The 12,481-nt window shown below is 43.4% G+C and overlaps 1 protein-coding gene across 1 annotated transcript; it reads left to right on the top strand.

The window, feature by feature from the left end:
- Window positions 1–10: 10 nt before the first annotated feature.
- Window positions 11–3,063, top strand: RPL37A (ribosomal protein L37a). Its single transcript, XM_058705612.1, has 4 exons — window positions 11–135; window positions 513–641; window positions 1,174–1,256; window positions 2,831–3,063. Exons 1-4 carry the CDS (start codon window positions 133–135, stop codon window positions 2,892–2,894), a joined length of 279 nt encoding a protein of 92 aa, XP_058561595.1. The 5' UTR covers window positions 11–132; the 3' UTR covers window positions 2,895–3,063.
- Window positions 3,064–12,481: the final 9,418 nt, after the last annotated feature.

The raw sequence follows: 12,481 nt of genomic DNA, 5'->3' as shown, positions 1-12,481 counted from the left end.
CGAGGAAACCTCCGGAGCATAGAGTTCAGTTCCTAGCTGGGCCTCCCATTCGCCACTTCCGCCCACTTGCCTAAAACCGCGCTTGCGCAGTGAGTCTCTTCCTCTCTGGGCTCGGGCCTAGTTTGCGGCGACATGGTGAGTGTTCGTGCCGCTGAGGCCTGGAGTTCTATCCGCCCGCATCTGACCTTTTCTTGATTTTTTCGCCCTAGCTCGGCCTCTGCTTACCCGCCCTGCCCCGCATCGTCCTTGGCTTCCGTGCCTTCGCCGCCCCGCTGGGACGCCGACCGGGGCGGAGGGGCGGGGGCGACTTGGTGGCGCCTGGCCTCTCCGGGCCGGGTTAACAGAGTGCCGTGGGAGCATCGGGCCCGCTCCTGGCCCTGGTTTTGCAGGGTGGAATGAGGGGGAGCTAGGTCACAGGCGGAGGCTGGGTGATTGGAGGAAAGGGGTTTGGCGGGGGCAAGGTGTCCGTCCAGGGTCCTAATATGGCTGGTTTCTCTCTCAACTCCTAATAGGCTAAACGCACCAAGAAGGTCGGGATTGTCGGTAAATACGGGACCCGTTATGGTGCCTCCCTCAGGAAAATGGTGAAGAAGATTGAAATAAGCCAGCACGCCAAGTACACTTGCTCTTTCTGTGGCAAGGTAAGGCGGTCGGTGTCTGGTGGGGGGAGGGAGGGGAAGGCTTTCTTCCGAAGTGAGCCCTCTCGTGAAGGAAGTTTGTAAACCGTGTGCCGATTCTGAGTTGCTGAGCAGTTAGATTTGCGCATGCTGACGTTTGCTGATCAGTTACGGGACGTTAGGGTATTGTTGATACCTGTGGATTTTGCAAAATGCTTTTTGAGAACCAAAGGGTAAAACTTGACACGGAGCCCCAGCCCACGCCAGACCTGCGTTGGGGGAAATGATTGTGTCCGTTTTGTCTACTGGGGTTCCGTAAAATTTTGTGGGGTGCAGAAGTACTGTTTTGGGAGGAGATGGAGGGGATCTGTCACATCACTGGCCATAAGGCACCATGAGGAATGCAAATTTTGCATTAGAGGACTTAAGGGTATTAGAAACACATGTAATCTACAGTGCATCAGCTTGGATTTCCTAATGTAAATCAGACACCTGGATGTGTGCGAGATAAAAGACTTTTCATTGGTTCACAGGGAAAATTGATTCTCTTTTACAGACCAAGATGAAAAGACGAGCTGTGGGGATCTGGCATTGTGGTTCCTGCATGAAAACTGTAGCGGGTGGTGCCTGGACCTATAAGTGAGTCCGTTTCTTTGTGGTGTTTGCAAGTGTGTAGGTCACGGCAGAATTCAGGTTTGAGGCCGAATGGGCTAGTTTTAACTCTCTAGGAGTCTGAGAAAGTGAGCGTGCTTTTGTGTCTTCCACAACTCCTTGAGAGCTGTGGTTTATGTTCAGTTATTTAAGGTATAGAAACAAAACTACTGAAATAAAGTCTGACTTTAGAATTGTATAGGGTCCTAAGGGTCCTCACTGAGCGCTATGATACTGTAAGCCCATTGGCAAGACTGGGTACATACTGAAGCTTGACTTGTGATGCAAGCTGTTTTTATAAAAATTAGGTCACTTAGCTCGTCACTGTATCTGGAATCACGAGGCCTCCTGCACCACTACACCTTTGCCTCCTAAACAGAATAGGCTGGACCCTGACAAGTGCCCCGTGATACTGCTGAGATAAATCTGTCTGTGCTGGTTATTGATTGAGTGGATTCGAGTTAATCCATTTCTGGGAATTGAAGCCGCCGTCGAAGCCCTCTAATCTTGGAATGCATTGCCTTCCCTGAAGGCTGATGTGTTCTTCCTTTAGCCAGTACGTAGACGCGAGATGTCAATACACTAGCCGCCTACATATAAAATGATAAGACTAGTATGGTTGAGGAACCGATTTTTTTTTTAATGTTTATTTCTGAGAGAGAGAGAGAGAGAGACACACAGACACAGATTCCGAAGCAGGCTCCAGGCTCAGCTGTCAGCTCAGAGCTCGATGCAGGGCTTGAACCCACAAACCGCGAGATCATGACCTGAGCCGAAGTCGGACGCTCAACTGACTGAGCCACCCAGGCGCCCCAAAGAATTGAATTTTTAACTTTATGTTGATTTAAAACAATGGTGTGTGGGTACATAGGTGGCTCAGTCAGTTAAGCTTCTGACTCTTGATCTCAGGGTTATTGACTTCAAGCCCTGCGCTGGGCGTGGAGCTTACTTAAAAAACGAAAAGCAAAAATTGCAAAACTGCAGCAGTGTAAAATACTGAAAAGTGTTGAAATGATAGTTTTTATATATGTGTCTTGTGGGGATTTTATGAGGGCAAGAAGGAGAGTGGAGACTAGGGTGCTGTCTTGGTTGTGATGATAAAGTGAACTAGCGTTCCTGTGTCCACCATATGTGATGGTTACGGGTTTTCCAGATAAAGTTCCTGAATCTTTAGGTGTAACTTTTGTAGTCATTTTAATAGCTGCCTTTCCAAAATATACTTTAGTCTACCTATTTTGACATTGTTTTCTTGATATTTCTAATGTATTATACCATCTTAACAGTTTATTAGTTTCTTCTGGCATTCTGTCCATTCCCTTTTACTGAGTTTAGGTCAGCCTCTTGCAACCATTCATTCCTCCCTGTTCCTTTTTTATGCTGCTTGATAAATGAGATGCATGAAATTAAATTGCCTGTCTAATCCTGCAAGAGCCTGAAGACAAGACTCATTGTTCAGGGATGCCATCGTCGTTAAGATTGTACTGTTAAAAAGCAGGATTTACTCATGCCATTTCACATGTTAGTGTAGCTGTGTTGGAACCAACTTCTGTTTTTCTTTCCAGCACCACTTCTGCTGTCACAGTAAAGTCGGCCATCAGAAGACTGAAGGAGTTGAAAGACCAGTAGAAGCTTCACCATTTGAAACATTGCTAGCCTATAATAAATGGGTTAATTTATATAACAAAATTACTTTGGCGTATTGTTAAATTTATTAATTAGATGTTCTAATTAGTGTTGCATTAATTTTGCTTTCTCAGAAGACTTGGAAATTAAAAATCCTGATTTTCTTGGAAAAGGGTGCTGAGGTGGGTTATCATAATAGCGCATTTTTCTGTAGTCAGATGACATGTGACAAAAATATGAGCCTTAGAGATTAGGTATGCATCTTCGCTTTCTATGCGTGTGTCCTTGCCAGTTCAACTTCTTTGAGGTACATTAGTTCAAGTTGCGCAGACTTTTGTCTTTAGATGAGTTCTTTGTTTTGTTTTGTCTCTAAAGATAGGATGGTATGTATTGCCTCCTGACTTCTGGGTGTTTTGTCTTACCACACATTGTATCAGCATCTGCAGAAAATAACACGGAACAATTTCAGAGCAAATTTTGCAAAATTCCACACCATTCTCCATTTTTCAGTTTGCGTAGAGGATTGACCGGATTGAAGCGCTCAAGCTGATCCAGATGGTCCGTCTCACTAATAAACAGTGAAGTTCCATAGAGAAATTCAAGAGTTGTGAATAGGTCATGATTATGATGTAACCTTTTTTCCCCTTTACTTGAGAATTATGTAGTTCTCTGCCAGTTTTGCCAGTTTGCCTTTTCTCAGCCCTGTCTAAGCTGCCATGTGTGGTAAGGATTCCTTAGTCTCCTAACAGGTATGTCTGTGTACACTTCGAAGACAGTGATTCTTTGGGAACCCAAATCTGATGTGATAAAAATACGGATTCCCTCTGTCCTTGGACAAAGTACAAATCTTTGTGGATCTTGTACAAGATCCACATGGACAGCCCTTAACTCTCTTTGGCCCATTACTAAATATCTTAAGTTCTCTGTAACACCTGTGCACAGATTTTTTTCCCTCCACTTCAGCATTGGCTCTGGCACGAATGTTCCCTCAGGGCAATAATGCACTGTGTCAAGCTCCTGTTAGACCCATAGCGGTGACTATAGGTTTGTGTTACTGTTGCCCCCAACAGTTTTGTTCATTATTGTATCCCCGGTATAATTCCTTGCACATAGCAGGCTTAAGTATGTGATGAGTAAATGTGTGGCTCTCATTTTTGTGACAATGGTGCCTATAACTGAGGTGATTTCGTATTCTGAAACGGAGTACTCTGGGCCAGTACAGATAGGACCAAGATTGATAAGTCAGGATTTTTAGACCTCCTGGAAACGTTTGGCACAGGTCTTCAGAATCCCCTGATTTTGCATCGTAAGGAGTTGAACAAACCTGAGGTGCCTGGGGTTAATAGGCAACCATACTCAGCCAAACTGCTCGGGTAGTTATGTGATCTATGTTACTTAACCTGTGCTTCAGTTTCCTGAACAACTCCTGGTAGCAGAATGGAGTAGGTGATGGGAGCTAGGGCTGCTGATTCAGGATCTCATTTGAAGACTTTCTGTGTTGTTACTTTGGGAATTTGGATGTGATTCTGGAGGTAATAGAGAACCATTAGAATTTTGTAAGCAGTGAGGTAATGTTTAACATTTGTCAGGCTTGAGTAGTCTTAGGTACTGTGTATCATTTAATCCCACGACAGCTTTAGGAAAAGTAGGTAATATCCCCATTTGCACATGAGAAAGTTACATAACTTGTAAATGGTGGAGCTGGGATTTGAACACTCGCTTTGTTGGCTACAGAGTTGATAATCCTGGAACTTTATTACTTTCAATATGGTTTTTATGATAGTTGAAGAGTAGATTGGGGACATAGAGGCCAGTTAGGAGGCTGTTGAAACAGTATATATTTTGTGGATAAGGAAATAGTTTGATAAGGTTACAGTAGGTGGCAGAGGTAGGGCTGAAAATTAGGTTTCTGACTTCTTAGTCCGTGTTTTTCCCACTTGATTACACTGGCTTATGAGCTCAAAAGTATGTTTCTTCTTAATCTGCCTCTTCATAGATTAAACATCTCCACCTTCATTTTACTCTTAACAGAGCAACCCTACCCCCTGGCTCTCTTTCAGAACTTTCGATCTATGGGTTTGTACCTCACATTATTGCATTGATTGATGCCACGAAATGACACCTCTGTGTACAAGTGCACGATGTCAGCGATAGTACAGCGATGCTCCATGTTCCCATCTAGCAGCTTGCTGAAACTTACAGCCAGTGACACTGCATCTGATGTATACTCCAAGTAAACTGGTAAATGATTACTGTGAGCAGAGGCAGGACTGGACGCTTCCAGAGCTTTACTTCTTTTATCAGCAATCCTTATTTTATATATGATGAGGCCCATCACCCCCATACCTAACTACGTCTCCTGGTAAATTTGGGTATAGTAGGACGTCTTGAGTGACCCAAACATTTTTCATAAGGCTTTGAAACATCTCAGCGCAGGACCCCCAGTCCAGGCTGCCCCAATTTGCACAGTGACTCCCAGAACTGATTTCAAGTCGTTTGCCTGCATCAGGATGTAAAGGTGAATAAGGCAGGTGTTCCTCACTAAACTTACAGGCTAACTCGTAAATATTTTTGTGTGCTGTGATAAATGCACAGGTAGCCAGAAAGCCAAAATAGCACATCTAATTGAAAGTTTTGTTTTGGGCTTACAGATGAGGGATGCGAACTACTTAAGAATAGGCCTAGAGACCAAATCCTGGAGCTGATATCTGGGGCTGGGAACAGATTTTAGGAGGGCCCAGCTACGATTGGGAATAACATCAGCAGCAGTTTTGAAATGTACAAACCAGAACCTAGCTATCCATACAAAGAAGTTTTTCCATATTTACAGTCTTAGGAAAACCAAAAGCCATTTTGTAGTTGATAGCACTTAGGGCCAAAACTGAAAACAGGGCAGGGAAACTGATTTACGTGTTCTGGGATGTATCAGTCAAAACGAGTCAGGGGTCAAATGCATGTGCCATGGTCAACCCTGTAGGTCAGAGAGCCTTGAGAGCAGTGTCAGGACAGGGAGTAGTATGCCTGACACGGGGAAGACCCACAGATACTCTTGTGGTTCAGCTAATGCAGAAGCTGGGAGGGAGGGGGGGCGGTGGTTAGTTAGAGGGTGGAGACCATTAGATCAGCGTGTATTAACCGCTCCCTGAAATAGGGAAGAGACAGGATTGCCAGTGACCCTGCTCACTAGCAGGGGTGAAACAACGTGCCTCATTACACTTAAAACTTATTGGTGTGGAAAACCAAGAGTGTTTCAAAGTTACATGTAGTGAGTACATGTCTGTGTGCATATGTGTATGGCAATTCCAGTCCAAATGTGAATTTTTCTAAAGAGCTCTACAAAATGTTTCTAAATTTTATTTGGAAACAACTAGAAAGGATAAAAAGAAGAAAGTCCATATAGCTTAGTGGTTAAGAACATGGACTAGGGTCAGAAGTAGTTTATATTTCTTATTAGGTAGTGACCTTGGGCAAGTTTACCCCTTTTTTGAACTTGTTTCCTCATCTGTAAAATCGATCTAATGACATTTCCTTCAAACAACAAATGAGGTAATTTTGGTTCCAGATACTGTCCATGTTAAGGTCCAGGAACCCAGGGTAGTTGGGGCCCCAGATCTTGGAGAGGAGTCCTGGGGACACTGGTGCTGTTTGAGTGAGGGTGTCAGGGCAGAGGCCAGAGGGAAACTGCCTGTGTTAGAAGAGTTAAGATGTGAGGTTCAGGCTGAGGAATCTTCTTTTTTTAAAAAAAATTTTTTAGTTGTTTGTTTATTTTTGAGAGAGAAAGAGAGCACGAGCAGGGGAGGGGCAGAGGGAGACACAGAATCGGAAGCAGGCTCCAGGCTCTGAGCTGTCAGCACAGAGCCCAATGCGGGGCTCGAACCCACAAATTGTGAGATCATAACCTGAGCTGAAGTCGGATGCTCAACCAACTGAGCCACCCAGGCGCCCCTGAGGAATCTCTTCTAAAGTACAGTTTTGGTTCAGGAGGAAAGAGGGGACTAAAACAAGACCTTTGAAAATAGGAAGCCAGTGTCACACTGTGTGCATGCACGTATGCCCCCGTGATGTGTACATGGCCATGTGACATGCCAGTAATATGGAGCACTCTTATGGTTAAATTTTTGGAGGCTCTTGTGATATTCTCTGTAGGGGGAGGGTTTATTTTGCTCTGTTGTCTTCAATCCACATATGGTGTCCCTGTGAACTTGTCATGGTTTAAGTTGTAGCACATTTGTGATAAGTTTCCAGCAATATCTTTTCCAGGTGCTTTCCATGGGTATTTTAGTCTAATTGTAGATGACTTAGTCACTTGTCAGCTTACTCCAGCCTGTGGGGAAAACAAGTTCAGGAGTGACTGCATTTGCGTAAGAACCATAAAAGGATTGCCCCAACCACTGTGGGAAAAAGGGATGGACAACCGATAGAGTAAATGGAACCAGTCAACTCTCTTCAGAGAGTTTGAGTCAAATGATACAGGAGCTGAGTTAACACTAAGGCAAAGCACTAAGCTTCTAGAAAAGTTCATGGACTCCCTGCTGCCAGGATCACAGGGCTGCCCCAATTCCCACTTGTTTCAGCTAGAGTTCTTTAGATGTGTGCATCCAGGCTGACTCAGGCTAATGGAAGCAGAAGAGAGATTACTGGAGGATAATAGAGTGCGCCAGGACAGAAGAAAAAGGCCCAAGTTTGTAAGGGAAAGAAACCAGGGCATCTTTTCTTCAGTTATCAATGGGAGATGCTGAGAAACCATCCCTTTAACGAGTCCCCTATGGGAGGATCAGATCTGTGTTTTGTCTTTTTGACAGTATTTAGGGGTGAAAAACCTGAAGAAAGCATCTAATTGGCCTAATTGGGGTTATATTTCCATCCCCTAGCACCTTAGTAGACAGTCTCACCAAGACCACACAACAGCAAAACTCCAAAAGGGAATCAGATTGGCTATAATTTTAGGAGGGAAGGTGTCTTTAACATCAAACTTCAATTGTCATTTGAATTGTGTTCTTCCTAAACCATCTAATTTGAAAGTAACATTGGAATTCTGTCTTTCAAACCACCTTGCAAATCACAACTCCTGGAAGAGCACTACAACATTGGCCACGGTCAGAGAAGGAGCTTTTGGAGGTCCGATGATAGATCATGTCTTGGATTGAGTGGTCAGTGGGTAATGGAATGATGACTCCATTCTGTGGTTTTTACCCCCTTCTCAGGATGTAGTATGGGACTAGATAGACTTAGTAAACAGTGAAGTCTTTTCAACTGTCCCTTGGCCAGTGGAGGAAGGGCTATTAGGTTTGGAAATTGTCAAATTCTATAAACCTTTAGAAATTGTGCTTTCTCCCTGCCCCCAACACATAACACCAAGATAGTAAAATAAAGAATCCCCGGGGAATCACAGATTAATGGTACCACCAAACAACTGAAATTGTCACAAGCAATAGTCTCATTATCCTAACCAATTTCAGTTATGATTCTGAATGCAGTTCTATATTGGAGAAAATCAACATGTCTGGCCCTGACATAACTGCTGTTAACCTAGCTAATGTTTTCCCATCATGCCTATCAGCAATGTACTCAAAATTAGTTTGCCGTCATGTTACATGGATGGCAGTATACTTTTATTGTTTTACTTCAGAGTTATCAAGTCACATGTTCTCTGTCCTAATCCTGCAGGATCTTGATCATGTTGATCCATTACACTAATGACACAATAATTGGACTGAGAGGTCAGGATGTATTGTGATCCTTATATGGCTTAGAAGACATGTATATAGTGATTTAGGGTCATCTTTGGAATAGTTTCTGAAGTGATAGACAAATTTCTTCGCCTTAGACATCCCCAACCGAGAGGGGCATAATGTTGGATCTCTTTGGATTTCAGAGGCAAAACACGTTTAGATGTGCTTCTCTGTCCTGTTTGTGGAGCAACCTGTAAGGCTATCGGTTCTGAGAGAGAGTGGAGAAAGAAAGGACTTTGGGGCAGGTCCAAGTCACTTTGTTACTTAGTCTATGACCTATCAAATTCGAATAGACTGGAAGTATTAGTGGAAGAGATGTTTTATGATGCTCCAAAAGAAGAACCATAGTACACTAGAGGTTTGGGATTAGTGACTTCTGTTAACATCTATTATCCATTTGAAAGGTGTCTCTTGTTTGCTAGTGGGCCCTGGTAGAATGCCTGAAAATACATCATAGATAATTCTGTGCAACTGAAACTACCCATTATAAACTTGATGTTTACATAGATACAGATAGATATAGATATAGATATAGATGGAATCAGCTGTGTGCAGTAGCGTTGTATTCTAATGGAATCTTTGGATTTGCTAGGTCATAGAGACTAAGTAGCAGAACAACTTGGGCCACAACTTAAACCTGTTCCAGAGTCTTTTCTTTCTCCAGGCAGTGGGCTTAGACAATGGCCAGCTAGTCAGAGAGGTGGGAAGAACAGGAATCAAAGATTGGTGACAAGGATGTTAGTTAAAGGGAAAGATATGCCGACAGAATTTTTAGAATGAATAGAGTTGATGAAGTTTTATCCCATGTAAATGCCCACCAGAAAATATCTACTGTGGATATTGCCCTCACTAGCTAGATAAATAAGAACCCTTTCTGTGGTTGTCTGTCATCTGTTTTCCCCAGCCACTACCTTGGTGCTTGTTCAGTAGGCACCGGGACAAAACAATCATGATAGCAGAGATTGAGCCTGCATATGAGCTCAAAAGGATAGATTTCCCCTGGCCAACAGTGACCTGGCTGTTGCCTCTGCTGAGTGGCAAACTGCGACAAGGGAGGCCAGTGCTAAGTCCTAATATGGCCCCATTCCTTAAGGGTACCATTTAGCAAGTGATGACGTTAGATACCTTCCAAGTCAGCCATTTGTCTTCTTAGGGAAGACGTGTATTATGGGTGAGGATTTTGTTGCCTCTTATGTTATAAAGATTTTTCTTTGTTGCCTACAGTAGGTCTGCTAGCATCACCCTTCATGGACTTGGCAGAATGCCTTATCCATCACTGTATCCCATACAGTATGACAGAGAAGGAAGTGAAGAAATTATACCAACTGGCTCATACTTACGGAAATAATTTTTACCATACACCCCGTTATCCAGAGACAGCTTGCTTAATAGGCTTAGGTCTGCCAAAGTCTTAGCTATGGAACCAGCTGGGGGTTAACTCATTATGAAGCTAGATACCATCCTAAAAGACACAGTATATGATGCTTCCCACCCCCGTGGTCAGGATGCATGGATCAAGTGGGACTCCATTGAGAATTCTGCCAGCTGACCCACCGAAGGCATTTTTGCTTCCCTTGCTTGCGACCTTGAGTTTGGAGATTGTAGTGCCTAAGGAAGTAATCTTTCTTCCAGGGAACGTAACCTTAGTTCTATTTAAATTGAAACCTTGAATTACTTTGGGCTCTTTATGCCACTGTACCAGTAAGCTAGAAAGGAGTTTCTCCAGATACATCACCTTTACTGCCCAGCTCTGTGCTCCAGGAGATTCTCTGCCCTATGTGGGCTGTAGTAGTGGGTTCCCTTGTTCTCTGGCTTCTGGGTAGGTCCAGTAAAAGGAGACACTGGCAGAGGACTTGGCAGGTGAGAAGAAAGTAGTCACGAAATTTATTTCCCCTGCTCCTTCTTGCAGAGCTGCTTCAGGTATAGTGGCCTGAAGAGTCAGCCGTTAGGTGGCTCTTTGCCTATGTCTACAGCTTCTCTTTCTGAGATTTAGCACCACTCTTCTCCCCTCAGTCCTGCAGGCCTAAAGTGGTAATGTCTCCCCATTGTTACTGGTCCTGGAGGGCTTCCTCCATTATTGATTTCTCTTAACCCTGCCCACAAGGTTGACCTTAGTCCCTTTATTCAGCTCTGCTCAATTACTCCACTTGAACATCCCATCTGTCTTGTGCCAGGACCCTGACCAAATCAGGTATTTCACAATGACCTGTTTTGACATTTCTAGAGCTGAAATCATATTCTCCTCCAGATTTGTTCCCTGTCCTGTGTCCTCTATTATTCTTCCCTCTTATGTTATATATTAAGACATATTATTTTTGTTTACCAAAATCTCATTTTTTTTTTTTTTTTAAATTTTTTTTTTCAACATTTTTTATTTTTGGGACAGAGAGAGACAGAGCATGAACGGGGGAGGGGCAGAGAGAGAGGGAGACACAGAATCGGAAACAGGCTCCAGGCTCCGAGCCATCAGCCCAGAGCCTGACGCGGGGCTCGAACTCACGGACCGCGAGATCGTGACCTGGCTGAAGTCGGACGCTTAACCGACTGTGCCACCCAGGCGCCCCCAAAATCTCATTTTTTGAGCAACTTACCTCCTCCATTATGTTGGTTATAGCGGGATTACCAATAGCAGGATCCTTTCCCTTGGCCACAGAAGGATGTCACATGACACAAACTGGTATAACTGACCAAATTATTTCTGGGAATTTCTAAATTGTGCAGTGTCACACACACAGATGGCTAGTTGGAATTGAGTCTTTTAGTGGAAGTAAGACCATGAATTGCTGCCTCTAAGATTTCCTGAAGTTGCCCCAGTTCTTGCCTTGGTAGTAGCTCTTCCTTTAATTCGGTAAGATCGCACTGTGGAGTAGGACTCCAGCGGTTACACCCTGAGAGAAGTGAACAAGAAATAAGCCCTTACAGGGATTGAAGATGACTTCCAAATCACATAATGGTTGGATTTAGTTAATTTAGAATTACTAGTGCCTTATCTGCCTACAAGAAGCAAATGTAAATCCTCACTGGGAAAAGAAAAGATACCCCAAACTTCAAGGTATCTCTACACTTTTTTATATATGAAGTCTGGCACCCAAGTAGAAGTAACCAAGTATACACGGAGACAAGAGAGTTTAATTTAAAAAACCAAGAGAAGAACTTGGCTGACTCATTTGGGAGAGCATGCAGCTGTTGATTGTGGGGTCTTGAGTTTGAGCCCCATGTTGGGTAGAGATTACTAAAAAAATAAAAAACAAATAAGAAAACAAAAAACCAAGAGAAACAATAGACAACTGAGAAAGACCCACAGGGTATCCAAATAATAGAGTTGTTAGACACTGATTTAAAAATAACTGCTTAATATAGACAAGGAAATAAAAGGCAAGACTAAGAATTTCATTACCAAAAAAGGACTATTCTTGGGGTGCCTGGGTGGCTCAGTTGGTTGAGTGTCTGATTCTTGATTTCAGCTCAGGTCATGACCTCATGGTTCGTGAGTTCGAATCCCACATCAGGTTTGTGCTGGCAGCGTGGAGCCTGCTTGGGATTCTCTCTGTCTCTTTCTGCCCCTCCTCTGCTCATGCTCTCTCTCCAAAATGAATAAATAAACATAACAAGACTATTCTTATACTGAAAGATTTAATAACTAAAATTAGAACCCCACGGATGGACTTAACGGTGAATGAGATGCAGATTCAGAGATAATCAGTGACTAGAAGATAACTCAAAAGAAAATATCCAGAAATGAGCACAAAAAAAACAAAGGAAAGGAACAAATAAGTGTAAGAGACAAAGGAGATACAACGAAGAGTTCTAATACATGTGTAATTGGAGGCCAGAAGGAGAAAAAGAGGAGGGGTGATA

Source organism: Neofelis nebulosa, chromosome 2 (assembly GCF_028018385.1).
Source record: "Neofelis nebulosa isolate mNeoNeb1 chromosome 2, mNeoNeb1.pri, whole genome shotgun sequence".
NCBI classification, from domain to species: Eukaryota; Metazoa; Chordata; class Mammalia; order Carnivora; family Felidae; genus Neofelis; species Neofelis nebulosa.
Note: the sequence above shows the minus strand (reverse complement) of the source record. Positions and strands in the feature narration are given on the sequence as shown.